The sequence below is a fragment of the Sodiomyces alcalophilus genome (assembly GCF_042370955.1).
Source record: "Sodiomyces alcalophilus JCM 7366 unplaced genomic scaffold ACRALscaffold_4, whole genome shotgun sequence".
In the NCBI taxonomy this organism is placed as follows: domain Eukaryota; kingdom Fungi; phylum Ascomycota; class Sordariomycetes; order Glomerellales; family Plectosphaerellaceae; genus Sodiomyces; species Sodiomyces alcalophilus.
This window is the reverse complement of record NW_027263535.1, coordinates 5,422,761-5,447,797: the sequence shown is the minus strand read 5'-3', so window position 1 is coordinate 5,447,797 and position 25,037 is coordinate 5,422,761. Positions and strand designations below refer to the sequence as shown.

At 55.6% G+C, this 25,037-nt stretch overlaps 7 protein-coding genes across 8 annotated transcripts; 4 read left to right on the top strand and 3 right to left on the bottom strand.

The window, feature by feature from the left end:
• Positions 1-1,728: 1,728 nt before the first annotated feature.
• Positions 1,729-5,005, top strand: ACRALDRAFT_210362 (uncharacterized protein; the record flags this gene model as incomplete). Of its 2 annotated transcripts, XM_071023147.1 has the most annotated exons (16): positions 1,729-1,856; positions 2,245-2,312; positions 2,381-2,469; positions 2,799-2,908; positions 2,979-3,104; positions 3,126-3,239; positions 3,294-3,404; positions 3,475-3,559; positions 3,606-3,624; positions 3,667-3,833; positions 4,283-4,381; positions 4,469-4,600; positions 4,664-4,688; positions 4,796-4,851; positions 4,902-4,917; positions 4,980-5,005. In XM_071023147.1, 16 exons carry the CDS (start codon positions 1,729-1,731, stop codon positions 5,003-5,005), a joined length of 1,371 nt encoding a protein of 456 aa, XP_070875515.1. The 2 variants fall into 2 exon arrangements, with proteins under 2 accessions (XP_070875515.1, XP_070875516.1); XM_071023148.1 differs by lacking the exons at positions 1,729-1,856; positions 2,245-2,312; positions 2,381-2,469; ... (7 more) ...; positions 4,902-4,917; positions 4,980-5,005 and having other exon boundaries at positions 2,994-3,585.
• On the bottom strand, positions 4,744-6,597 carry ACRALDRAFT_1076345 (glycoside hydrolase family 7 protein). Its single transcript, XM_071018498.1, has 3 exons — positions 5,886-6,597; positions 5,761-5,799; positions 4,744-5,683 (listed from the first exon to the last, which is right to left on the bottom strand). The coding sequence occupies exons 1-3, from the start codon at positions 6,489-6,491 to the stop codon at positions 5,045-5,047; spliced, it is 1,284 nt and encodes a 427-aa protein (XP_070875514.1). The 5' UTR covers positions 6,492-6,597; the 3' UTR covers positions 4,744-5,044.
• Positions 6,598-8,583: 1,986 nt separating this feature from the next.
• ACRALDRAFT_1063578 (uncharacterized protein) lies at positions 8,584-9,151 on the bottom strand. Its single transcript, XM_071016820.1, has one exon. It carries the CDS (start codon positions 8,831-8,833, stop codon positions 8,654-8,656), a length of 180 nt encoding a protein of 59 aa, XP_070875513.1. The 5' UTR covers positions 8,834-9,151; the 3' UTR covers positions 8,584-8,653.
• An 854-nt stretch (positions 9,152-10,005) lies between these two features.
• Positions 10,006-11,938, top strand: ACRALDRAFT_1042477 (uncharacterized protein). Its single transcript, XM_071015264.1, has 3 exons — positions 10,006-10,154; positions 10,216-10,404; positions 10,455-11,938. The coding sequence occupies exons 1-3, from the start codon at positions 10,097-10,099 to the stop codon at positions 11,312-11,314; spliced, it is 1,107 nt and encodes a 368-aa protein (XP_070875512.1). The 5' UTR covers positions 10,006-10,096; the 3' UTR covers positions 11,315-11,938.
• Positions 11,939-15,190: 3,252 nt separating this feature from the next.
• ACRALDRAFT_2042601 (uncharacterized protein) lies at positions 15,191-19,256 on the top strand (the record flags this gene model as incomplete). Its single annotated transcript, XM_071021263.1, has 3 exons — positions 15,191-16,071; positions 16,492-19,113; positions 19,184-19,256. The coding sequence occupies 3 exons, from the start codon at positions 15,191-15,193 to the stop codon at positions 19,254-19,256; spliced, it is 3,576 nt and encodes a 1,191-aa protein (XP_070875511.1).
• A 669-nt stretch (positions 19,257-19,925) lies between these two features.
• Positions 19,926-22,732, bottom strand: ACRALDRAFT_2028010 (uncharacterized protein; the record flags this gene model as incomplete). Its single annotated transcript, XM_071020504.1, has 4 exons — positions 19,926-21,335; positions 21,414-21,976; positions 22,054-22,153; positions 22,217-22,732. 4 exons carry the CDS (start codon positions 22,730-22,732, stop codon positions 19,926-19,928), a joined length of 2,589 nt encoding a protein of 862 aa, XP_070875510.1.
• A 1,316-nt stretch (positions 22,733-24,048) lies between these two features.
• Positions 24,049-24,934, top strand: ACRALDRAFT_1070483 (uncharacterized protein; the record flags this gene model as incomplete). Its single annotated transcript, XM_071017772.1, has 2 exons — positions 24,049-24,100; positions 24,156-24,934. 2 exons carry the CDS (start codon positions 24,049-24,051, stop codon positions 24,932-24,934), a joined length of 831 nt encoding a protein of 276 aa, XP_070875509.1.
• Between the last annotated feature and the right edge of the window lie 103 nt (positions 24,935-25,037).

Genomic DNA, 25,037 nt, shown 5'->3' with positions numbered 1-25,037 from the left:
GGCGCTGACGGTGTCGGTGGTGGTCTTCTCGGTCTTGGGACTGGACGAGTTGGCCGACGCAGCAGCGTCACCGGCAGCCTCGGGAGGGATGTCGTCAGGAGCCATTCTTTGGGGACGTGTGTACCTAATTAGAGATTTTTATGGAGAGCGGTCACGAAAAGCACTTGGACACGTCCTTTCTGACAGGCTGGGTCAATCGGGAACGACGGACAAGGGGCAGAAGGACCGGGCAGAGAGACCGGGCAGAGAGTCGCGCGACACGGTACACCTGTACCTGGAACTGTTTTTCTACCCCCTACCGGGCGAAAAGTTGTAACCATACACCCCCCTGGGCCCAGATAGGCGAGAGGGCCCCAGTTGGCAGGTCTGTTCTTTTCCCCGAGTGTCTCCCAACCGGATGTACAACGTACGTAGTGCGCAGGAGGTGGTGGAAAGAAGAAGTGGATGCAATAGACGGAGCGAGGAGCACGGGGAGGCGTGGTAGTAGTGGTGGTCGTCTTGGTCGTCGTGGCGGCTCGTGGCTCGTGGCTCGTAGCTTGTAGCTCGCAAGTTTGTGGGTTGTGGTTCGTGGTAGTTGAGAAGGCCGAGAACCTGGGAGGGTGAAAGGTGGTGGTGGTGGTGGTAGTGGGTGGTGCGCGGGCCAGGCCAGGCCCAGGGGTGATCGTATGTGGTGGTATTTAGCGCGGGTGGACCTTTCGGGTTTGCTCAAGAGAGAAGGGTCAGGGTCATCCAGTGGATGGGGTGGATGTCGATGCATGCGTGGATGCCGAAGGACCGTGAGAGAGTAAGGATAATTAGCATCGACTTTGTAAGAGAATGTCGATAGCAGATGGACGCGCGACGCAGTGGATCAGAAATCAATCAGGTTTGATGCATGCACTCCTCGAGTTGATGGTCGTGTCTGCGGATAAATGATTTGTGCTTCAAATGTGGAGGAAAAGGATTCTCGGAGGAAGAATAAAATGTATTAAAAAATGGAAAAGAAAAGAAAGAAAGGAAAAGAAATACTTGGCATAAGTAGTACCTGAGTTTCTTGTTGGTGGGAAAGTACCAAAACCATACAAATTTGATACAAAAGGTACTTAATTGGAGTATACTTTTCTAATGCTCTTATAAAGTACTCTCTACGAATACACTTATATAACGACTATTTGTTTTATAACTCGAGAATGCACGCATACACCTTATACTAAAATATATTATGGTCTATGTCTGATAAGTATTCTTCTTTTAATCCGTACTACTATTATAACACCTACGTTGTATTTACGCCTGGCAGCTTTACCTAATGCTTCCGACCTTTTATACGAAGTGTGCTTGCCCAACCTTATAACGTAAGCCGAGATGCCCACTGCCTACTGTATGAGGTAGAACGCATACAGTGCAATGTCAGTCGGCTTGGTACCCAACCGCCGGACAGGTTCAACCTCCACCGATTTCATGGGCCTTTATTATGTATTCAAACTAAGGTATAGAAAGGCAGGCACTAGTAGGGTGTGCCCCTAGGAAAGTCATACTATAGGGCTTCATTTGCACGTCGTTGTCCACTACACTAGACTCGGGCAGGCACTTTAGATGGACCGACACTGACATGGGCGAATGACAATGGCAATGGCATGCTGAACTGCCGTAGCCAAAACCTGTGCTAAAAGTGATTGGGGCTTCCTTCACGGAAATGAGTTGGGATACTCCCGTCTATCATCCCTGGGTGGGGGGTAAGGGGGGTGAATGTCATCGGCTCATCAATTTCATCATCCGTCAATGACACGAGATCTACGACGGATGCAGGTCGTGGTTGCCGCGAGGACGAGCCTCAAGCTTCCAGAAGACCGCGATACCTACATCGTACAACGTATGTACGTATCGTACTGTGTATTATAATTACTGTGCCATTATTCTTCGTGTTACCTAACCGCGCATTCATACAGTGATATGATCCGTGCGAAGAGCAGAGTCTCGATCTGATTACATAATTCGGAACTTCGGCTTCTTGTCCGATTCTCAGCCTGGCCTCTCCCCTGGATCTCTCCTCTTCTCATACTCTACCTTATTTGCTGTCTCGTCCGCCCAAAGCTGGTCCTTTAAGATCCTAGGATTGGATCGTCCTTTGCTTCCTACTACAGTCTTGCCGGTCTCAATGATGCAGCAAAAAGGTACGAATAAAGGAAAAGGAAGACAAAAGAGAAAATAGTCCCAGCACTTCCCATTCTCCAAATCTCCACGACTGCCCCTCTTTCTCTCCAGGGTCTCCCATCCACCTAATCGTTCCACGGTGCGGTGCTACGTCAATACCATCGATTACCTGGCATGGAGTATCATGCAGCCTCTCGTTCGCCTATTTTCGCCTCTTTTCTAGGCCCCCGACGACCCCGGTCAATAGCCAACCCCATACTGACGAGCAGCCTCTCGCACGTTGGCCCTGGCTCATCCTCCAAGCCACTGGGCCTCTTTTTCCTACTCATATCGGCAGTTTACGTTCCCGAACATGTTGAGATGGGACAGCTGAGTTGGCTTCTCCACATATGAAATGTACTTACATACGTACGTGTACATATGTCATCGTCGACGTTGAAATTCATCAGTGGGACTGTCTACCCATACTCAATAACATTTGGACACCTGTCAAGACATGGTAATAAGCCGGTCCAGGACGATCACAAGTCTATCCTGTTGTCATTCATTCCCTGACACCACAAGCCACCGAAAGAGAGTCCACAGCTCGGACCACCTGTTCGAATAACCATCCCCTTGTATCCTAACCACCATGCTTCATGGATGGGATCCCTTGTTTGTTTCAGGCGAGGAGCGTTGGGTTGGCCCAGTCTCGGCTCCTGGAACCTCGAAACGCCTTTGCCTGCCTGCCGGGAGCCAAAAAAGAAGAAAATCAATCTATTCACTGCTGCAACCCGTCGCCATGGCCGATAAGGAGAAGAAGCGCACGCAGCAACAAAATCCTTCGCCGCGGCTCTGTCAAACAGGCGCCCAACGGGAGCTCTTACCGGTACGGCCGCCGTTGGGCTTGGCACGGGTATTCATTTCGCTCAGACGCCCGATCCTGCCCTTCGCTTTTGCATGCATGCACGGACGGACTTTGATGCGCAAATGTCCAATCGTATCCGGAGCAGCTGCATGCGCGGGACTTTGCTGTCCTCGGTTGTGGCTATCTACGAATACTGCATGTACGCTGTGGTATGTACGCTGTATGCAGTCATTCTTGCTACTCCCCTCCAAGACTCGAAGTCATTGGAGCAGGTATACGGCCATCAAATATAGGCATCTGCTGCCTCCATCAGTACCGGCAGTTGGAGCCAGATAAGAACTGGTTCCAAGGTCTCACGGGAGCCCGACCCGGGCTTCCCGTCAAGTCGGATTCAAGAGTACACCAGACAGTCGGTGTCGGCCCAGTCATCCCAACTTGGCATGCCTACCCACCAATACTTGTGCATTTCCTCCGGACACCCTTGCACCTCCGAGGGGCGAGGGTCGGTCCATCTGGGCGAAGCCGCTGCCGCGATCGATTCCCGACTCTCCGACGACACCCACTTCACATTCCGTTCAGGTTTGCCATCATCGGCTTTCTCTTCCTTCTTTTTTTCTTCTTTTAGTTGAAGAGGGACATTGTTTGTTAGTGATGGATGAGGAAACCCGTGGCCGTTCGTTCCCAAGGCCGCAAAAAAGTAACGGAATGGACAGACGTCTTCGAATCGTTCTTCCGTGACCTCTTCTTCCTGCAGGGCGTTCGCTTGAGCGAGTCGGGACCAGAGAAACACGACGGGTTCAGCCACACACGCCCCCTTTCGGCGCCTCTCGGATCTCTGGCTGGAGCCACACATGTTGCTCACCGGTTAAGGCACTTTATCCTTGCTGCCAATGTAACCTCTCATCGCGTACCTGACGATCTTTTTCCGTAAACGTTGCGTGTAGCGAGCCGTTGTTCGGGTTCTCCTTTCTGCCGCCGACAGGCACTCTAGGCGCGAATGAGCCTATGGTGCTGAACCGCGTTGCCGTCTGGTCAACACTTGCTCGAATTACGTCTTCAACCCACACACGCACTCACATACATGGCCACGATTCTCCATCGAAAACACTGACATTCGTGGAATCTTTCTTGTTTTCCTTTTCTTTTTTCTCCCCTAGCAAAAAAAAAAAAAAAAAAAAAAAAAAAAAAGGTGAAAAAGAACCGAAAATCCCCCTTCGAGTACGTTGTACTGCGGATGTGGTCCGACCATGTGTACGGCGCATCAGCGCAGGACCCGGGTTGAATGATAATCTGGTTTGGTAGCCGGGAGAAAGACGCCACCTCTTCCGGCTGAACGCAGTCGTTGCTTTAGGCATTTTGCCGCTGCGCTTAAGTACAACCGAGTCAATTGGGGCTAATGAAGTGATGTTAGAGGGGCCGCATCTCTGTTACCCTTATTAGCAGAGCAAGCGGTTAATAAAAACTGGGACTTTTCACCTCCTCTTGCAGCCCAAAGCAGCATATCTTTACCGATTACGAGGTGGCCCATCCCCGACCCATCCCTTAATATACAAACTACGCGTCATCGTTGGGTCTGGCTCGTCGTACGAAGCGCGGTTCACTGGCTTTGACTTGATACCAGTGCGGTCTCTGGTATTATCCCTGATCTGGGAACCTCCGATCAACACTATTCCGACGTTTCAGGCAAACGATGGGGCGTGTCGATGGCGTGCTCGGTGACGTGGCGAAGCGCGTGAATTCTGCTATAAATAAAGCTGGATGGACGCAAAGCAACGAGGCGTGTCATGTCTCCATGTCGTCAACCTTATGTGGAAGCTCACGGCATATGGACTGGAATCACAGAATACCGTGCCGACGAGGGGTCTGAAGATGTAAGTGTACATCATATAATCTTTTATAATTACAGCTAACTTGCTTCTAGGCATCTCAGATCCAACGTGCCATATATACATTTTTAGCTCTACTACGAATATGTAGATTGTTGTCTGTCGTCCCCGAGTCTCGGCCTCCTCCCGCCTCGGATAGAGTGGCGGGAGAAGGGACAGATCCCATTCTCACACCGGCTTAGATGCGAGCCTGGCAACCAGCCCTTCCCTTCCAAGTGGTGCCAATCTCACCCCACCGCATGTTGCTGAGGGTGACGACGGGGTTGGGCTCGACCTTGACAATGTTCTTGGGGGCACCCTCGGTGGCGTTGCAAGGACCGGCACCCTCGGCCTCGCTGTCAAGCCACGACATGTTGCCGCCCTCGTCCCACCAGAGGCTGATGGCCAGGACCATGCCGCGGGACATCTCCTCACCCATCTCCTTGTGGGCGCCGAGCTCCATGAAGCGGCGGGCGCCGGTGGCCTCGCAGTACTCGTCGTCCATGTTGTTGACCTGCGGCAGGTCCGGGTTGTTGACGATCTGGCTGGCGAAGAGGACGCCGTCCTGGATGTAGGAGCGGTGGATCTCGACCAGGTTGCCGTCCTCGTCGGCGGGGAAGGTGGTGATGACGGTGAAGGGCTTGTTGGTGTCGACCTTGAAGTCGGGGCCGGGGCCGTAGTAGTCGTTCTGGTTGACGCGGTAGGGGTTCCAGCCGCAGCCGTGCTTGTCGCAGACGCCCTCGAATTCGCACTCCTCGCCGGCGCACTCGTAGAGCTGGGTGATGTTGCAGGGGTGGGGGGCGATGTGAACAGCGCGGGAGTTGGCTTCCCAGATGTCCTATGGTTTGTTAGTTTGTACTCTTTTTTTCTGCTCACGGGACGGACGAGGTGTTCTTGGAAGGGAGAATATCTTACCAGCTCACCACAGCACGAGCCGTAACCATGAATGTTACCCTGGAAGGATCTTGGTCAGCGTTTTGTCGATGCACGCGGAGTTTAAGGCCGAAGGATGGCCAAACACAAAAAGGGGTGGGTCTCACCTCGCCGTTGATGAAAGGAGTAGCATAGCACTGGGCATCGCAGTACCCGGTGCCAAAGATGGCGCCACCCTGGTTAAGCTCGCTCTTTCCACCGTCCTTCAACATCTCGGACAGGTACAGGGCGCTGTTCATGCCGCAGGGAAGACGCGACACGTCGACGTCGAAGCTGAACTCGGCGCCGGTCAACTTGAGCATCTCGTACTCCTGCTTGTCCTCCTGGAGGAGGTAGACACGGGGAGACACGACCTGGCCGTCGCGGAGCTGGTAGAGGGTCAGCTCGTCCTCGTCGGTCTCGATGCCGTAGACGGTGTAGTCGGGGATGGCCTCCATCAGGCAGTTCTCGGCGCACTCCTCCTTGGTGGTGCAGGCCTCCAGGGGGGGCGCGTTGCCCCAGGTGCCGCAGCTGCCGCCATCGGATGCGCGGTAGACCGGGTGGGCGAGGGAGTCGAGCACGAGGTAGTTGGTGTGCTCGACGCAGCCGTCGGCGTGAGAGCACCTGTAGGTCTTGATGGGCGGGTGGTTATCGATTCCGCCGATGGGCTTCTGGGCGACCACGGCGCCGGCCAGGAGGGTGGCCAGGCCCAGGGAGTTGAGAGAAGGTGCCATGATAGAGAACGTGCGTGTGTCTATGTGGGTTGGGAGACGCGGTGACTGCTCACTTCTTGGAAGAGAGACAGAGAGAGAGAAAAAAGACCACACACAGGAGGAGGAGAGCGCACAAGGACTTGGCTTCCCCGAGGTGATGATCGTCCCCAGATATAGCAGTAGGAGATGCGGGGAGCCTCATTTCCCCCCCACAAGGCTTCCCCAGATGCTCTCGTGAACGCCAATCCATAACGAGTCATGGAAGTTCGCCCTCCGATTCAAGAGGCGGACTAAAGAGGCGAAGAGGCTGCCATTTTCGAGGATTCCCAGGGGCATAAGCGAGTAACAAATTAGTAAACCATGACCGAGTGGCTGGGGGTAGGGGTAAGGCCATGGGAGAGCTCCGTAATGGAGGTGGAAGTCGGTGGTCACGACGGGCTTCGCGGGCCAAAAAACCGCATACCGACCAGGGTCAGTGGCGTGTTCAGCATTTTCCTGGCCTTTTTTGGCAGGGATGAAACGCTGGGCGCCATCGCTTAACGGGCGGTTCCTGAATAAGTCGGCGGGGACATCCGATTCCCGAGAGACTACTTGGCTTCTAAGGGTTTGGGGTCCCCGCGCTCATGGCGTGTAGATCTCATGAGGTCTATCCGTACCGTTTGTATCAAGATCTAGGGAGGTGTCATGTGCAGACGTCAAGAAGAAAATGGAAAAAAAAAAAACAATCAGGAAAAAATAAGAAGAAAAGAAAAGTCATCGAACTGCCTTGTCCAAGAGGAGAATAAAACGCCAATCGCCATCGGAATACCTACTGCAAATGCTTCGGAGGTCGAATTTCGGATCGGATGGGCGACAAAGCCGGTGGTCGCGTCGGATTGGCCAGATGTTCGCCGGGGGTCGATTTCCATCAGGCGCTATGCCAAATGAGGCAGTTTTCCCCTGACCCCAAGACCCAGGTCCCGAGTCCCGGTTCTACCTAGGCACTTTACGTAGGTACTTCGTACCTTGACATCTGGAGTTCCGATACGTACACGTGGGAATTACACACAATATGGTGCTGTGTACATGCGTTGTATGTACTCTGTGCAAGGCATCCAACGGCCTAACGGCGCGGGAGTGGCTTCTTGAGTCTTGGGCATCTCGTTTGCCGACTAATTGCAGTACAACGTAGGTATACAACGTACGTTGTAAGCCCCCCAGCCTCGATGCCAGGCCGCCCTCTCTCGGACTCGAAGAATCGGGTAACAGGGGGGAATATATACAATCGATCAGAGGCATCGATCTACGCAGAACCCATATATAACCGTTGTCTTGGACGTTAATAAGGAGTATATAGTAAGTAATCGAGATTTCAATAACGGCAAGGAAGAAGGACCGACTCGATAGCGGACGCTAACCCGAGGAGCCCGCTGCGCTGTATTTGTACCTTGTCTTCCGCTATTCCTTCGAGAACCTCTCCGTCCTAATCATGGTCTATCCACGTGCATCATGCGAATCTATGTATGCCCCACCTCTGGGCCCCAGCATCGCGTGTTATTTTCACTTAGTAAGCGAGCATTATCACCGAGCCAGGCTACCTAGCACGGGGTTGGGGGAGGGGAAAAAGGCTAAAAAAGAAAAGCAAAAAAAAAAAAAAAAAACCCAGGTGCTCCTACAGCATCTCACGTGTGTTCGAAATGTAGCATGGCGAGTCCGGATCTAGCAATGGATCATACCTCCAACGTGGAAGTGACTCTACGCTATGTGCCGAGCCATCACGAACTGCATCGCGTCAGAGCGTCACTAGGTCCAGAGGCCCACCGAGTGGAATTCAATCGAGAGGTATACCATCTGCGTAGAGTTGTGCTTTGTCTGGTACCAGACCTAGCAGAGTGACGGCCACGACCTTGACGAAATAGCAGCGTTGGTGTGCCACTGTTCGACTCGCTTTTGTAGAGAATACATGACGACTGTCTGGATTCGCGTCCACAAGTAGGGATTCTGCTGCTTCAATGAGACACGGCTGTAGAGACGCATCATTGGAGGTGAACCGGCTGAAGAAAGAAACGCGTCAGTCTCATCTCCTCGTTCAGACAAATTGCATCTAGATTGCTAAACTTAGGTGCGATTTATTCCCAAACTTCTTTATGCAGAAGATGTGCGAGATTCCGATCCACTAGCCCTTCAAACCGTAGATTTGATGGCTAATTGAACCCTTTCCTACGCAGATATTGAGTAACGCGATGATGCGTGTATACTTGCTTCTGCTCGAATTCTGGAATGTGGAAAAAGACATCGTTCTCGTCCTTGGGCTCGATAACGAGGTTTCTGCTCTGTAGAAAGTCTTTCAATGCCACGAGTCCGTGCCAATGCTGTTGCCGCATGTAGACATTAGAGGTTATCAATCCCGTGGTTCGATCCTGTGACAGCTGCTGGTACAGTGCCTGAACTTGTTTCCTGTTCTTCGAAAGTCCTTGCTGATCTAATAGCTTGACCACTGTATCCCATTTATCGCCCGGGAAAAGATTCGCTATAGATCTGATGCTGATGTTCGGCGAACACGTCGATGAACGTCATGACCGGTCATGATGTCTTCCCCACAGCGCATATGTTCCAATAACAGATGGGATGCGAGGTATTTGAGTTGCCAGAGAGAAAGTTTCCAGTGAATGAAATAGGTCGCTCCAGTCCTGGCGTCCTAGCGCCGCTCGGGTACGGTGGGAACGCACATGAGGATGGAGAAGGACATCAAGGATCGCTTGCTGGCTGCCTGCGCCTGAATTAGCACAGAGCCCGGAACATGCTCTCATGAAATGGTGAAGAGTCGAGATTCTTAACCGAGGAGCAGGATAGAGCTTGGTGAATATTGTCGAGGACGCTCTTGTACCATTGGTCGTGGCGCTGAATGTTTCTTCGGTGGTTCTCTAAACCCGAAAGTATCGTTTGTTAGTCTTCCTTACCTGACTCCAACGGTGGCACTTCACCGCATGCTGCGCACATTTCATCTATGAGCGTTTGTACCTGCTCTTTTCCGAAGGTCGTGCAATTCATGTTAGGCTCAAGGCCTGTGCCCTCCTCCTTGGTCTGGTCGAGACGGTCGTCCTCGGAATCAGGCCACTAGCTCTGACCCGTGCCCGGGCGCTGAATCATGCACATCTGTAGCAATGGTTTCTACAAAACGAGAAAACTCGTCAAGGTCCTTCGCGAGCCGTTTCTTGCCCTCTGTATTTTGCCAGGATCTTTTGGGACAGTTGTCCTTGGTGCGCAGCGACTGCGAGTGCGTGAGCCAACTCGAAAGTCCGATATACGTGTGCCCCAGGCCCTGAGGTCCCGGTGGCTTTTACCATTCGAGGTAGGCATGGTTGTGGAGAGGAGAAAATTATCCGTTCCTGGTCACGCGAATACAGAGACGAGAGCGCTATTCGAAAGCGAAAAGAGGAAAGGCAAGCTGGAGGCTTGGTGCCGTAAAAATAGCGTGGTCTCGGCAGAAGATCGGTTGATCGGCGAGGCTAGACTTATTCACCCTGGTGACTCACAAACGAAAATCTCTAATCACCCAATTTTCCACCACATCCGCCAGCAGACTTTCCTCCTATCTAATTTGCAAGCCGAGAACAGAATACCTGTAGAAAATATTACATACTATTATGGCAACTGTTATCCACCTGAGGTCGGAAACCAAGCCCTTTGAGCGGCGTTCTCCACGTACGCAACTTGACGATCCCCCATCTGGCGCACCATAGATCAAACTGACGAAATCTACCAGTATCGCCCGAGACAGCCAAGGCTCTTGTGAGCGCCGGGTACGTTGTGCGAGTTGAAGCATCGCCGGATCGCATCTATCATGACGACGAATTTTCAGCCGCGGGTGCTGAGATTGTCCCTGCTGGATCGTGGGTTGAAGCTCCCTCAGACAATATCATCCTAGGCTTGAAAGAACTTCCCGCAGACGGCAGTAAGTATGATCGATCCGAGGCTGAATATAATCGCTAACGCCATTCCTAGCACCCTTACCGCACACATACATTCACTTTGCCCACTGCTTTAAGAAGCAGGACGGTTGGGCTACTGAGCTGTCACGCTTTGCCCAAGCTGGAGGTTTGCTCTATGATCTCGAATTTCTGGTGGATGACCGAGGCGCCCGTATAGCAGCATTCGGCTTCACTGCGGGATTCTCTGGTGCTGCGCTGGCCCTGTTGTCCTGGGCGCATCAAATTCTTCACCCCGGAGTTCCTCAAGGCGCAGTCCCAGCATTCGACTCTGCATCTGCTTTAGTAGAACTCGTTCGATCTTCTGTTGCCGAAGCAATGGCGCAGACCAATAACAAATACCCCCGAATCATGATCATCGGAGCCTTGGGTCGTTGCGGGAAAGGGGCGACTGAATGTTGCCGCGCCGCAGGAATTCCCGAGGAATCGATTCTTAAATGGGATATGGCCGAGACCAGCCGTGGCGGACCGTTTTCCGAAATTACCGATGTCGATATCCTCTTAAACTGTGTTTATCTGGGTGCAAACCGCATTCCACCTTTTGTCACGCTCGAATCCTTATCGACACCGAACAGGCAGCTTCGCGTAATCTGCGATGTTAGCTGTGACCCAAACAGCGAGAACAACCCAATTCCTGTCTATTCTGGATACAGCTCCTTCGAAAGCCCAACGATTCCAGCGTCGGGCAACCTAGAAGGGCCGGAGCTGCGCATTATTGCTATTGACCATCTCCCCACCATGATTGCGCGCGAGGCAAGCGATGAGTATGCCGGCTTGCTTCTCCCCAGCCTCTTGAAACTGCGGGATCGCGAAACAGATGGCGTCTGGACTCGAGCACAACAGACGTATCAACAGCAAGTGTCCGAACTGCCATAAAACTGGGCAAGATATTTCAGGGGAGACTTTGAGGGTGACTCACGGCAATTCCATGCTAGCCTAAGCTTGGGCTGACTACGCCCAGCCTGTGCTCACCCTTTATCGCCCAAAGGTCACCCTGATAGCATTGATAGAGGTTGAGAGCCCGAGGTCCCCCCCTGTAAACGTGACAGCTGGCTGTGCTGGCTGCGGCTGAGCGAACTATAGAAATACAGATGTACTCCGTATGCTGACACTACAATGTGCCTCCTTGCGTGGGCAACACTTGGCGAGGTCGGATAGTTTTCAATGATCCAGAAATAAGCGCCGAAGTCGGGGGTTCAGTTATTATGGCACTCGGCAGCCGTCATAGTAATAGTGATCACTACCTAGGTAACGGGTAATTCCTTTACACAAGGGTAGTGATCATGGCCTTAAAATGACCGCCTAATAGTATGTGATGCTGCGGCAGATAACGGATCCGCATCGCTTCGATATCGGAATTAGACGGCGCTAGCCGTCTTCGACCGATCTTTCGCCTTTTAGGCTAGCAGAACGTCAGGCGTCTGAGTGCCCGCTCTTCCGCCGCCCAGCTGCTCGGTACTATGTCAACGCTTTCTTCTCTGGTCGATTAATCATCTTCTGTTCCCTTCTCTCTGCGTAGAGCCTTGCAATTCTATCCAACGCCACGAGAACGCAACGCGTTTTGACTATAGAACGCCTTCTCTTGGAGGCAGACAATGCCCCATCGTTGACGAATCGCGTTATCTGGTGATGGGTAGCTGAGCACAAAACGGTGAGGCTGATAGTCGCGTCTCACTCATGTGCTGAAGTCACGCCACGATGAGTATGATATTCGATTTTCACCATGTCACCTTTTCGCACTCTACCAGACATTCAGTTCAAGTGTTCCTGACAAAACAGCTAGGGCATCCTGCATATCAGTTCGGAGAATCACATCCGGCGCTACTCATTTCGGTGCCGCTTGACCTTGGTTTTCAATGACCATGGCTTCCCGAATCCCGCCGACAGGGCGATGCTGTTGGTAAAGTGCAGCGGGTCGCCAAACCTGCCTGCCAGGAAGTCGGCGGCGCTTTGCTTCGCACTCAATAAGCATGGACCCGGCCCACAGCGATTTCGACCAGCTAGACGGCCGACAAACCGCGTCGCAGGGATCAGATCCAAGTCTCCCTTTCCTACCACAACAGCCTGAAGCTGGCGATCCATCCCTTAGTTGGGAAGATTTCAAGAAGCCAAAACTCGGACGATTTCTGTGGTCACGCGATGATATCAGGCCACGGAGATTTGCGGGCCGGGGGAGAGGACGGCCTTGTTATCACCGCTTGAATCAAGGGCCGGGAGAACCCCGTGGCTGTGAAGATTGTAAGCCAGTCTGTAGTCGAGAGCATCAATGTCTATCCCTTCATCCCTCGCTAATACGCCATCGTTTGCAGTTCCACTTCAACTACCAATCGCCACTAATTAGTAGCAGAGCTGCCCGTCCCAGTGCATGAATTGTGCACTCTTGGAAAAGATCGAAGGCAACCTCCAACATGCGTCGGCCACGGGGCAGCAGATGTATCTGAACTCCAACCCCACGATGAGAAAAGAGGCCCGCGAGAGTCTGAGGGCCTTCTCAACCACAGGCCGTACGAACGACTCGAAACGAATCCCCCGAGGGCTTGGCTCCATTCACGCCAAACGTTCATGTAACACGTTGCTTTGGCTGGACCCAGTTCAAGGGGAGCGATATTAATGGACATCTACACTACAGCAGATCGGGGTGATTTGTCCCTTGGATCTCGAGGACGACGAAGCGTACTACGCCATTGTCTACGTCTGTATTCCCTGAGCAAAGTTGCAAGTTGACAACATCGTCGCGCAATTAGACCTTTTCCATATCGCCGGGTTTATCAATGTTTGGTTCAAGCCTGATGACTGGCTGGGGTCAGGCATGCTTGTGGACTACTGTGAAGAACAAACTTTCGATGATAACGACGTGCGAGTGCTGTCAACATTGTGACGGACAGCGGGCAGCGTGGAACACAGACAGGGAAGTGTACGTTGGGGACCCACGGACGACGCATGAGCTTCTCGACCACGAAGTGGTGGTCCTGTCGCTTTGCTGGATTGCAAACACCCAAGAGACTCGGAGGCCGTGCAAGCACAACAGGAAACCCATTATGGATTCGACGACTATAGGCGAGGTTTACATTCTTCTTGGAGCTGTAGCCTCCGGCTTCGGGGACGAACAGCGCGGTCTTATGAAGCAGCCTTTTTCGTGATGCAACGTAGGTAGGCCTACATCGTCGAACGGCCTCCCTGGTAGTGAGTAATAAATAAGCCACACTATACGTTGTATTGTGGCTTGCCTCGGTGTTCCGTCTTTGTTGGGCAGGTCAGGTGACGAGCTCCGAAGCGGGGTATTGAACTCGGTACGAAGTACTCTTGAACTTGAGCAAGTATTACGAAGTACAGAGCACACTCTCCCTGTCCTCGGTAGTCTGACCTAGATATCCCACAAACAGCTGCCAAAACAACAAAGCCAGCTTATTATTTGTCCTACCAAGCCAAGGAAGAAACACAAAAAAAGGAAGAAAAAAAGAACAACGAAAGAAAAATGAAAGCTGTGGCCTCTTCCCAAGGCAACCGTCACGGCGTCATCTCGTCGCGAGCGAATGGTAATACACCACGTCCGCAGCCCAACCAGTCCCCGTCGGGCGACCCACGTCCTTGATCACATCTCGAATTCTCAGGACGCTCTCTTTCTCTACTGGTTGCCTCGATTTTCACGACTGGACGTAGGGCCTCGACGAGAGACAAAAGACGATATTGATTCGGGTTCTAGACACCTGCACCCCAATCACACCTAATCTAAGAGATGCACCGTCATACAACGTACGAATACCAACACAGCATGGCCTGGTCTCCCGTCCCGTCCACATCAACCATGCAGCCATCCGCGGAAGGAAAAGAAAGAAATGTCCAAGAATTGTGACCAGTCGCCCCGAACTTGACCACACGTCTCTAACATGGCTCCAATCCTCCGCTACCCGTGGGTCCAACTGTATCCCCGACCATGACTGACCAAGACGGAAGACTGACCACGTCTGGCCACGACTGAATGCCACCGACCACGACCAAGCTGGATTATCATCTAGTTATCTATGTATTCGTACAGCGTACGTTGTACACCTCGGGTCTCGCCGTCAGCGGCCAACAGCCAGCGGCCATCCCACCCGGCCTCAAGTCTCAGATGGCATGGAATGTTTCCCCCCTCTCCGCCGCCTCAACTGGGCGGCCTCTGCAACGTAATCATATTTGCGCACAACATGTCTATTTTTACTATTAGTATGACTTACTGTTTTGGCTGTTGTGTGTTTATGCCACCCTCCCATGCAGGTACCCGATTGGCTTCGTTTGCGCCGCATGTTGCCCTTCTGGCGATGCCCAATCCTGTCGGGCGCATCCAGACACGTCACCGAGGCCAAGGCCGAGAGCAAAGGGTTTACGTTTACTGAGGCTCGCTTCGATGCGCTGCAGCTGGGTCAACGGCTAGGGCTTTAAAGCAGTAACGTTGGGCTCGTGAGGCGGCTCGTCCGTTCTCCTTTTGCCCTCTTCTTCCGTATATTGCCTCGATCCAACGTCCGTTGATCTTTCACTCAAAAACTCGCATCACGCTTTCCCCAAAGCAACCGACGACATGCAGCATCTCAACGCACACTCTCACCCAACATCCAATGAAGTCAGCAACTCACTCCTACGCCAAGCACCGCATATTCCCAGGATTTTCTCCTCACGTCCAAGATATACTTGAGCCGAACCTCCATATCCTCCCCCGACTTGGAAACGAAACACCCTCATCATCCACATCCTAAGAATCCAACGAAAACAACCATGGCACCTCCATATGGTGGTGGCCACCACGACCCGGCCAAGGGCCGACCCTCCACGTCCCTCTCCCGGCCTGCCGGCAACACCACCAACCGGGCACGACGACTGTCCCAGCAGACCAGGCTCCCACGAGACCTCCTCTCCAACATCTCAGAGCTTTCGACCATCTCGGCGGCATTCACCCTGGCGGCTAGCTCGGATCTCAGCTCATCAACACGCCGGTCGAGGCGAGGGAGACCGGCTATCAGACCCCTCCGCTTCCGACCCCCCACCATCCGGTTCCGATCCCGCCGCTCCAGCCAGAGACACAGGTCGCCTGCACCCTACATACCACACGACCAGTATCCGTCCGACGACAACCGCTTCGAATCCGACTCGGATTTCAAGTGGAGCTCATCCGACACCTCCAGTCTCTCCATCTCTACCGACGCCACCAGTATCCCCTCTGACGACGCCACGACCAAGTCGAAACGGGATTTACGTCTGATCCGCTCGCGCACACTGCCCCCCGCCCGTGGTCAGACGGCTGTGGATGCTCATCAGCAGCGACCTCAACAACAATTGCAGCTCCAGCAGCCACCCCCTCAGCCAGGCCGTGTCGACATCTCTCTTCCCGATAACCGTGGCAGGACGTACCACATCTCGGTGGCCCCCGGGCCGCTGCCGAGGTCGCCATCTCAACCCAAACTTCCCGCAGCCCCGACCACCACCCGCAAGCGATCTGCTTCCCGCAAAACATCGGCTTCCCGAAAAAGATCGCCTTCCCGAAAGAGATCGCCTTCCCGCCAGAGATCCCCCTCCCGACACAGAAAGGACCCAGTTCTCCTCGGCGAAATCGAGAACCTAAAGGGTCAGATCAAGAATCTCCAGGAATCGAGGGCCTCGTTGGCTAGAGACCTGGATGATGCCCTCGCCAGATTAGCCTCTCGCCAAAGATCCCTTTCCCGCCAGAGGAAGGACCCGGCTCTCCTCAGCACAATCGAGAACCTCAGGGGTCAGGTCAAGAGTCTCCAGGAGTCGAGGACCTCGTTGGCGAGAGACCTGGATGACGCCCTCGCCCGATTGGACTCCCACAAACGATCCCTTTCCCGCCAGAGGAAGGACCCGGCTCTCCTCAACGAAATCGAAAACCTAAAGGGTCGGATCAAGAGTCTCCAGGAGTCGAGGGCCTCGTTGGCGAAAGAACTGGATGACGCCATCGCCCACTCTCGCAAAAGATCCCTTTCCCGCCAGAGGAAGGACCCGGCCCTCCTCAGCGAAATCGAGAACCTAAGGGGTCGGATCAAGAGTCTCCAGGAGTCCAGGGCCTCGTTGGCTCAAGACCTGGATGACGCCTCCGCCAGGTTGCTGGCCTTTGAGACGGAGAAGCGGGACAGGGAGCGCCGACTCGTCAAGGAGAAAGAAGCCCAGGACGCTCGCGCTCGCGATTTCAACAAGCAGGGCCAGTTGCTCGCTGATGTCAGACGCACCCTTGATCAGCAGACCCACAGATACGACGCGCTCGCGAAGGAGTATGCCGAGCTCCGGGGCGTCAAGGAGACCCTGGAGGCGAGGATCGCTGCTCTCGACAAGGACCTCACCCTCTACAAGGAGTACAAAGCCTGCCTCGAGTCTGAGGCCAACGATCTGCGCCAAGATATGAAGAAGCAACAGGACCGCTTCAAAGCCGAAGTTGCGAGACTCCAGGACGAAATCAAAAACATCGAGAGTCTCCACAAGACCCAAGACGCGGCACACGTACAGCGCATCATCGGCCTGGAGCTCTCGAAAGAAAACCTCCAAGCCAAAACCGAGGTGCTCGAGGCCGAGCTCGGCCGCAAGGCTGTCGAATTTGGACAGTTCGCCGTGGAGCGCGAGCAGATGAGCATGAAAGAGCAAGCGTGGGCGGAGGAGAAGAAGGGCCTGGAGGATATGGTCAAGAATCTCGAGACGGAGCGGAACAATCTCCAAGTGCACTTCACCCAGTTCGAACAAGAGAACCTGGATATGCGGTCTCGCATCGAAGGCCTCGAGAGCGACAGGGAATCCATGGTCGGCCAGAGCAGCAAGATGCAGGCCAAGCTCGAGCGACTCAGCGGGGAGAACGGGAGCTTGCGGTCTCAGGTGTCGACCCTGCTCAGGGACCAAGACGACCACACCTCCCAGGTTCTGTCGCTTTCTATCGAGCGAGACGAGCTGCGGGACGAGCTCAGGGCCATGTCGGAGGCCGGAAGCGTCGCGGGGAGCGTGGTCGGCAGCCTGGTCTCCAACAAGGCTGCCAGCAGGGCACCCACCGAAGCCGGCAGTCGGGCGCCTAGCCGTGCCGCCAGCCGCGCTCCGAGCCAGGCACCGAGCCAGGTCGCCGGCAGCACCGTCTCTAAGAAGAGCGGTAGCCGCGCGGGCAGCAGAGCTCCGAGCCGGGCGCCGAGCCATGCTCCCAGCCAAGTCGCCAGTCGGGCGGCCAGCCGAGCCCCAAGCCAGGCCCCAAGTCAATTGGCAAGCCGGGTAGGTAGTAGCCGCGCTCCCAGTCGTGCACCCAGCCGCGCCCCAACCGAGGCCGGCAGTGTGGTCTCGAAGAAGGGCCAAGACGTCGAAGGGAACGACGGCCCGGACAAGGCAGCGGACGATGCCGCGAGCGATGCTGCAGAGAAGCCGGCACCCGAAGTGATTGTGGAAGCGCCAGCGGAGGATCTCGCGCCCGACAGCGCTGCTGCGCCTGCAGAAGGCGAGGGGGACGCCGCCTTGGAAAACCCGGCCGGCAGTGTTGTCGAAGAGAAGGTGGATGGAGAGACGGCTGAGGCCGAGCCTGAGGTGGTGGCCGAGCCGGAACCGGCGGTCGAACCTGAGACTGCTGCCGCTGACGCCGAGGTGGCTGCTGAGCCTGCAGCGCCATCCGAGCCGGCGGCTGAGGCGGAGCCCGAGGCCCCAGCTGAACCTGCAGCCGAACCTGCGACTGAAGCTGCCGTGGAGCCTGAGGCGGAGCCTGAAGCTGCAGCAGAACCCGCCGCCGAACCTGCCGCTGAACCTGAAGCGGAACCCGAGCCTCCAGCGGAACCCGCAGCTGAACCCGAACCTGAGCCGGCACCTGAAGCTGCGGCGGAGCCACCTGACGCCGAGGCCGAACCAGAACCTGAGCCGGAAGTCAAGCCGGAATCGGAGGAGGCTGAAGTCATTCCCGGCGCCTTCCCAGACGCTGCTTCCGAAGTGGCCCCCGCGTCCGAGGCGGCACCCGAGCCTGAGCCTGAGCCCGAACCAGCGGTAGAACCCGAGCCAGCGGCAGAGCCAGCGGCAGAGCCAGCGGCAGAGGCAGAACCAGAGGCAGAACCAGAGGCAGAACCAGAGGCAGAACCAGAGCCAGCACCAGAACCAGAAGCAGAACCAGAACCAGCGGCCCCATCCGAGTCGCCCGAAGCCACCGAACAGGCCACGCTCCTCGCAGACCTCCAAGCCCAAAACGCCGACCTGGAGACCCGCAACGCGGAGCTGCAGGAAGAAGCGGCGCGGGTAGCCGCGCTGACGGTGGAGCGCGACTTGCTAGCGGAACGTCTCGTGACGGCGGAGCAGAATTCGGCGCGGGTACCGGGCCTCGTCGACCAGAACGGCGAACTGAGCATGCGCCTGGCGGACACGATCGCGCAGCTCGAGGCGGCGAGGGCCGCGCACTGCGCCGCGAGCGAGGAGGTGTTTGGGCTGCGGGCCGAGGTGGCCAGCTTGCAAAGCCGGTTGGCGGGCGCTCCGGACTCTGCGAGCGTTACGAGGGCTGCGAGCGTCAAGAGCTCGGCGAGCGTCAGGAGCTCTGCCAGCGTCACCAGAGCTGCGAGCGCCACGAGAGCCACGAGCGCGTCGAGCCCTACTCGGCGGAGTGGAGGCAGCGGGCGCAGTTCGAGGAAGGACGAGAAGGCGAGGCAGTTGATTGTTGTCCGTGACCCGACGGACCGGAGTAATATGTGAGTTGTCCCCTTTATTTTTCTTCTTCTGTTTTCCCCCAGGCAGACGAATGCTAACTGATATGAACAGACAGGTCATACGCCGATGCGATCTCCGCCTCCACTCGAGGTCGGCGTCGCAGTCTGAGGGTTCAGCCGATTGATTCTCACGTGTTCCCATGTCGCTCCGAAGCACATGGATTTCTGTTCAATTTTTTCCACCTCATTCCATTTCATTTCTCACTTGTCCTTGATTCTGTTACACTCAACCTCAACTCGACCAACAACGACGACGCCGGATGGTACGCTTTACGAAAGATGACGACTAACGATATGTACCGGAGGCTTTCTTGTTGGACGTCATGTACTTGGATGTTCTATTCTTATTTGTTGTCACTCATATGTACCGTGTCCGTATCATCTTGTCTTTGGGCTTGGGAAAGGTTATAAACATGGGAAACACTCGTTTGGCATGGTACTGGCATTAGACAATAGGGCATTGCCATGGAATCAGGAGTCGATCCCTCACGGGGTCGACTGCTTGGGGTTATGATGGGATTTCTGTATACACTAGGACAGATGCGACCGACTCTTTTCCTTTGTCGTAGTTAATAATAATAGTATCATGAAGCTTTGTCTGCATGGTGATGGTTTGCTCAGTGAATTTCACTTATAGCTTCGATGCCGATGAATCAATTCGCCAACTCGAGAATAACGTAGTCTTTACTGTCATAGCCCAACAGGCTCCTAAATCACTCGAGAGCTTGCGGGATATAACATTAGAAAAAGAAAAAAGGGGAAAAAAGGGGGAAAAAAAAGGAAAAGGGGGCACCTCAGCCCCGGGAAACCCGCGCACGGACCACCAAGACATCGGCATCGACATTCGCCGCAATCAGCCGCGCGGCCGTGGCGCCGAGACAGTCCTCTACGCCCACCGCATCGGACGACGATGCAGACGCGGACGCAGTCTGCTTGGCGACCCGGCGGCCGACAAGGAAGAGGTTATGCCAGACGTCGTTGCCAGATCCCGACCGGACCTCGACCAGCGCGCGGGTTACAGCGGCCTCTGTTTCCTTGGCGGCCGTGACCGCTTCGAAGGAGATGCGCGCCGCGGCGGAATGTCTAGAGATGATCTGCTCGACGTCGCGTGGCCGAGTTGCCGTCGTAGTCGGCGAGTGGGCAGGGGAAAAGTGCACGACGGTGGCAAAGACGTTGGGCCTCTCGCAGAGCTGGAGGGTGAGCGCAAGGGCCAGTATGTCGTCGACGTGGTGGCCGAAGAAGGGGAGGAAGATGTGGTGCGACTTGTTCGTGACGGGGATGGAGGGGATGGCGTGATGCAGGTCGCTGATGGAGTAGGCACGGGAGATGGCGTGGCGCGAGGGACCCCGGTCCACGGCGGCGAGGGTACCGGTGCTGGCGCGGGGGACGAAGACGGCGACGGTTTGGTCGGGAGAGTCGAGGATGGTGCTGGCGAACTGGAGGTACGGAGACGAAGCCGCAGGGTTGGTCACCTCGGGGCACGGCGCGGGCGTAGGGGACAGTGCGTCGGTCAAATTGCCGGTGGCGGTCCACGGGATGAGGACGAGGTCCGACGACATATTGGCCGAAGTGGTGAGGAGGGCCTCGGCGAAGCGGGACTCGGGCATGACGGCCACCTCGCCCGACACGGCGAGTCTAAGGAACTGGCCGACGAGGCGGAAGATGTTTACGACGGTGTCGTTTTTGGTCTCGTCGTCGACTTGCGACACGGTCAGGACGCTGGAGTCGCGGTCGCCGAGGGGCAGGAGACGAAGGCCGTGAGCCCTGACCGCCGCCCTGACAGGGGGAAGGGCGGGGCCGTTGCTGTTACTGCTGCCGCTGCCGCTGCCGTCCTTCTCGTTCTCAGCGGCGAGCGTGTCCGACTCGGAGTTGGTCGTCTTTCCGAAGAGCGAGATGAGAGTCAGGGTGGCGGGAATGTTGTCAAGACGGAGATAGACGAGCATGCTTCGGATACGACGGTCCGCGGAGAGTGCGTGCGAGGTGTTCTCCCCGGCGTCGTCCCGGCCCTGGCCGTTGCTGGGTTGCAGGGGAGCGCCGGTGTCCCAGTCGATCTCGCCCCGCTTCCAGGCTTCCAACTTTTTCTGGTAGGCGGGAGGGTACAGGAAGGAGACGAGGGGCGTGGTGGTGAAGGTGGTCAGGAGGGCCATGACGACGAAGATGGTAAAAGTCCGCGTGCTGAGGATGCGAGCTTGGAGGCCGATGTTCTAGGGCAGGTCGCGGGAGGATATACCGACGTCAGCTGTCTTTTTACTCGCCTCTTGGGGTAGTGGAATGGGACATACCAGGACGATCAACTCGACGAGACCTTTGCAGCTCATCAGGGCGCCAATGGTGAAAGACTCCCTCCAGACCAGACCGCTGAGTCGGGCGGCGACGGAGGCGCCGATGATCTTTGTGAAAAACGCAGTAAGAGTGACGGCGAACACGTAGCCCCACGTGATGGCGCTATCCAGGAGGCCAATGTCGGTCCTGAGGCCGGAGAGGGTGAAGTAGAGAGGCAGGAACAGGGCACCGATGAGATCCTCGAGCTTCTCAATGACCTTGATGTTGAAGCTGCGGTCGCGGGGCAGGATCAAGCCGACCATGAAGCCGCCGAAGATGGCGTGGACGCCGATGATGGCGGTGAAGAAGGCCGAGGCCAAGGCGACCAAGAGGATCAGGGAGATCATGCCCTGGGAGGGCCCATTTTCGATGTTGCCGGTGCGACGGAGAAGCCAGGCGAGAGACGGCTTGACGGCGAAGAACAGGAAGAGCATGTAGCCGAGGCAGGACAGCAAGATCCAGAGGGCCGAGAGGCCGGTTCCTGCATTGGCCAGGGCGACGCAGAGGGCGAGAAGGATCCAGCCTGGAGAATGTCAGTGTTTGCCTTTAGGGTCACTCTGTGCTTTCCAGAGCAGTCCACTCCAGTCAAAGACCACTCACCAACGACATCATTTGCGATGCCGGCCGATAGGGTGATGATGCCAGGGGTGGTACCGAGGAGTTTTAGTTCGGTCAAGATGCGGCAGAGAACGGGGAATGCCTAAGGCAAGCGGTCAAGATGGCGAGCACGTCAGTAGAATGCGGTGGGTTGGGGGAGACATACGGTAATGGCCATGGCCACGCCAATGAAGAGCATATAGATGGGGAAATCGATGGGGACAACACCCTCGTCATCGGCAAACTGGCGATAGATGCCCCAGGCGAGACCGGAACCGACGCCAAAGGGGAGAACCAGGCCCGCGACAGAGACGGAGGTGGCGACGCGCCAGTTGCTGAGCAGGAACCACAGGTCCGTCTCGAGGCCGATGACGAAGAGGTAGAGCACGAGACCGAGGTTCGCCACGAGGGTGAGGTTCGGCAGCGATGGTTCGGGGAAGATGGCGTCCCGAAAGCCAGGGATGCGGCCCATAACGGACGGGCCCAGGACGATGCCGCCGACGACCTCGGCGATGACGCGCGGCTGGCGGGCCTTGGAGAGCGGCCAGTGCAGCAGGTGGCAGACGATGATGATCAGGGAGGCCTGGATGATGAAGAGGACGATGGGGTCGGCCGGGTTATACTCGGACGGGTTGGCACCTTCGATGACGCCTCCCTGGGGAGGGATCCTGTTTTGGTCCATGAGGAGGTTCGATGGCTGTAGATGGAAGGCGGGCTGGTGTCTGGGAGGGTTTCGACCTTTGACTTGGTCTTCCCGTTCACTCTGCGTCGTGCCTTCTCCGGTTGAAATTTGCCTCGTTCTTCGATGGCGGCCTTGGGATCAAAATATACCGGGATCGGATGGGGCCGGTCCCCCGGGCTGTTGAGGGGTGGAACACGGGACTCTCTTGGGTCGTGGTTCGTGTTCGTGGTATGTAGGAGGGAAACATTCGTAGGGCATGGCGTTGATCCAGGGCACGCGTGATCATCATAGTAAGTACGTACCTTGAGCTAATACCTCCCTCCCATGATGGCCCGGTCTCGGCCAAGCCTCCTGTGCTTGTACTCATAAGTCCCGGTACGGAGTAGAGATGGACTGGCCTAGCCTTGTTTCTGTACTCCGTATGACCGTTCCGCTTTTTGCCAAGATGCTACTTTCATCTACCGAGCGATAAGGTCTCGGATGCTACCGAACTCTACCAGAATGATACCCACCGTTGTACAGGTCTTGTTCTACTACTGTGCAAAACAGAGCTGGTGCTGTAGGTCTATGGTCTCAATACACCCCCTTACTTGAACCCCTCACTTGTCCCCATGACCTTCTCGACCTTACTCCCACGCCAATGTCACATGCGAGGCTTCAGACACCGCGTCAATTTAATGGTAAAGCTCGTGTACTCAGCACGACCACAGTCGATTGCCAGATTTGCCCGGGATCACAGACTTGATCGCAATCAATTGATGGATTCAGGACAGGCTATACATATCCTTGGAGCGTGTCCTTCAAGGAGACGCAAGTAACGTAGAAGTGCAGAGTAGCCAGGCCTCGTTCTCGAACTTCACCTGTACTATTGTGTGACCATCAGCAAGATGAGTAAATCACTGCACCACTCGGATCGATTTTGCTGCTATTTTGCCGGCGTTCCGGTTCCGCCAGTTCCCACATGCCTACTCGACTCTCCCGGAATGCTACAGACCCTGTGACCGGCGACATTTCAAGAACCTGATGCAATGGGGTGAGAGTGGTAATTTTAATAGGAACCTTCTGCTTAATTATAAGTTACAATCAAAGCTAAATGTTCAGCCGACCTTGGCGTTGGTTTGGAAATAAATTCGGTGAGAATGTCGATGTTCACCGTGATGGTTTACTTCACCGAGCACACCGAAAGCTGGTGGGGTACGTTTTTCGGTGAGCCCGCCTTTTTTTCTTATGTACTTTTCTTCTTTCTATTTCCCATCTTCACCTTTCCACGACACCACAATCAACGCTTCTACACGCTTGAACCAATTACCCTCAAAATGACGACACCAGAGCAGGAACTTCCGTTTATAAGGAATCTAGCGTCAAGCGGTATGTTTTGACCTCTCCCTTTCCACACGGCACGCTACTAACCCAATCTCTTCAGACAAGCGCCTGCGCATCCAAGCCCTCACCTCCCTCCAAACCTTCCTCACCGCCCAGCGAGCCCTCGACCGCCTCACAGCCCTCAAGCTATGGAAAGGCCTCTTCTTCGCCCTCTGGATGTGCGACAAGCCGATCCCGCAACAGAACCTCTGCGCCGAGCTCGCGGACCTCTACACCTCCCTCCCGGCGGCCAAGAAGCGCAACAAGAACGGCACGGCAGCCGGCGGCGGCGGCGACGGCGTGGTGCCGACATGGTTTGGCGCGGCGTGGGAGGTGCTCGCGAACCATTGGACCGAGATTGACGTGCTGCGCATGGACAAGTTCCTCCTCCTGACGAGGCGCATCTTCGCGGCGCACCTGCGCTGGGTGCGCGACGGGGAGTGGGATGAGGCGAGGCAGGCGTCCGTCATTGACGTGCTCAAGGCCGGCCCTTTCGAGAGCGAGGGGGACGTGGCGAGGGTGCCCCTCGGCTTGCGGCTTCACGTGCTGGATATCTGGGTGGACGAGATGGAGAGGGTCGGCATGCTGGGGTCGGACGATGCCGCCTCCGAAAAGGGAGAGGGAGAGGGAGAGGGGGATGCGGTTGCGGTGGAGTTTGCGGATAGGATGCGGAGGCAGGTCATTGAGCCGTTGACGTCCTGTATTGCCAAGCCAGTGAGGAAGAGCGCCGCCGAGCAGCTGGAGGACGAGAGGCTGCCTTGGGTCAGGAGGAAGAAAGCCGGTGATGGGGATGGCGACGCAGTGGAAGAGGAGGAGGAGTGGGGTGGCATTGAGGATTGATGGGGCCTGTTTGCTGCATACATTTACAGGGCGCTGGGGCGTTTGGTTAAATTCCTGGGGAGTTGCATCACTGCCTGCCCTTCCCTAAGCCAGGTCGGCTTTC

Coding starts and splice junctions, on each gene's coding strand:
- ACRALDRAFT_1042477 (XM_071015264.1), top strand. CDS start 10,097: ATGGCAACTGTTATCCACCTGAGGTCGGAAACCAAGCCCTTTGAGCGG. Junction 10,155..10,215: donor CTTTGAGCGGCGTTCTCCAC/GTACGCAACTTG, acceptor GAAATCTACCAG/TATCGCCCGAGACAGCCAAG. Junction 10,405..10,454: donor AGAACTTCCCGCAGACGGCA/GTAAGTATGATC, acceptor CGCCATTCCTAG/CACCCTTACCGCACACATAC.
- ACRALDRAFT_1076345 (XM_071018498.1), bottom strand. CDS start 6,491: ATGGCACCTTCTCTCAACTCCCTGGGCCTGGCCACCCTCCTGGCCGGC. Junction 5,800..5,885: donor CTCCTTTCATCAACGGCGAG/GTGAGACCCACC, acceptor AGATCCTTCCAG/GGTAACATTCATGGTTACGG. Junction 5,684..5,760: donor GCTCGTGCTGTGGTGAGCTG/GTAAGATATTCT, acceptor AACAAACCATAG/GACATCTGGGAAGCCAACTC.
- ACRALDRAFT_1063578 (XM_071016820.1), bottom strand. CDS start 8,833: ATGCGGCAACAGCATTGGCACGGACTCGTGGCATTGAAAGACTTTCTA.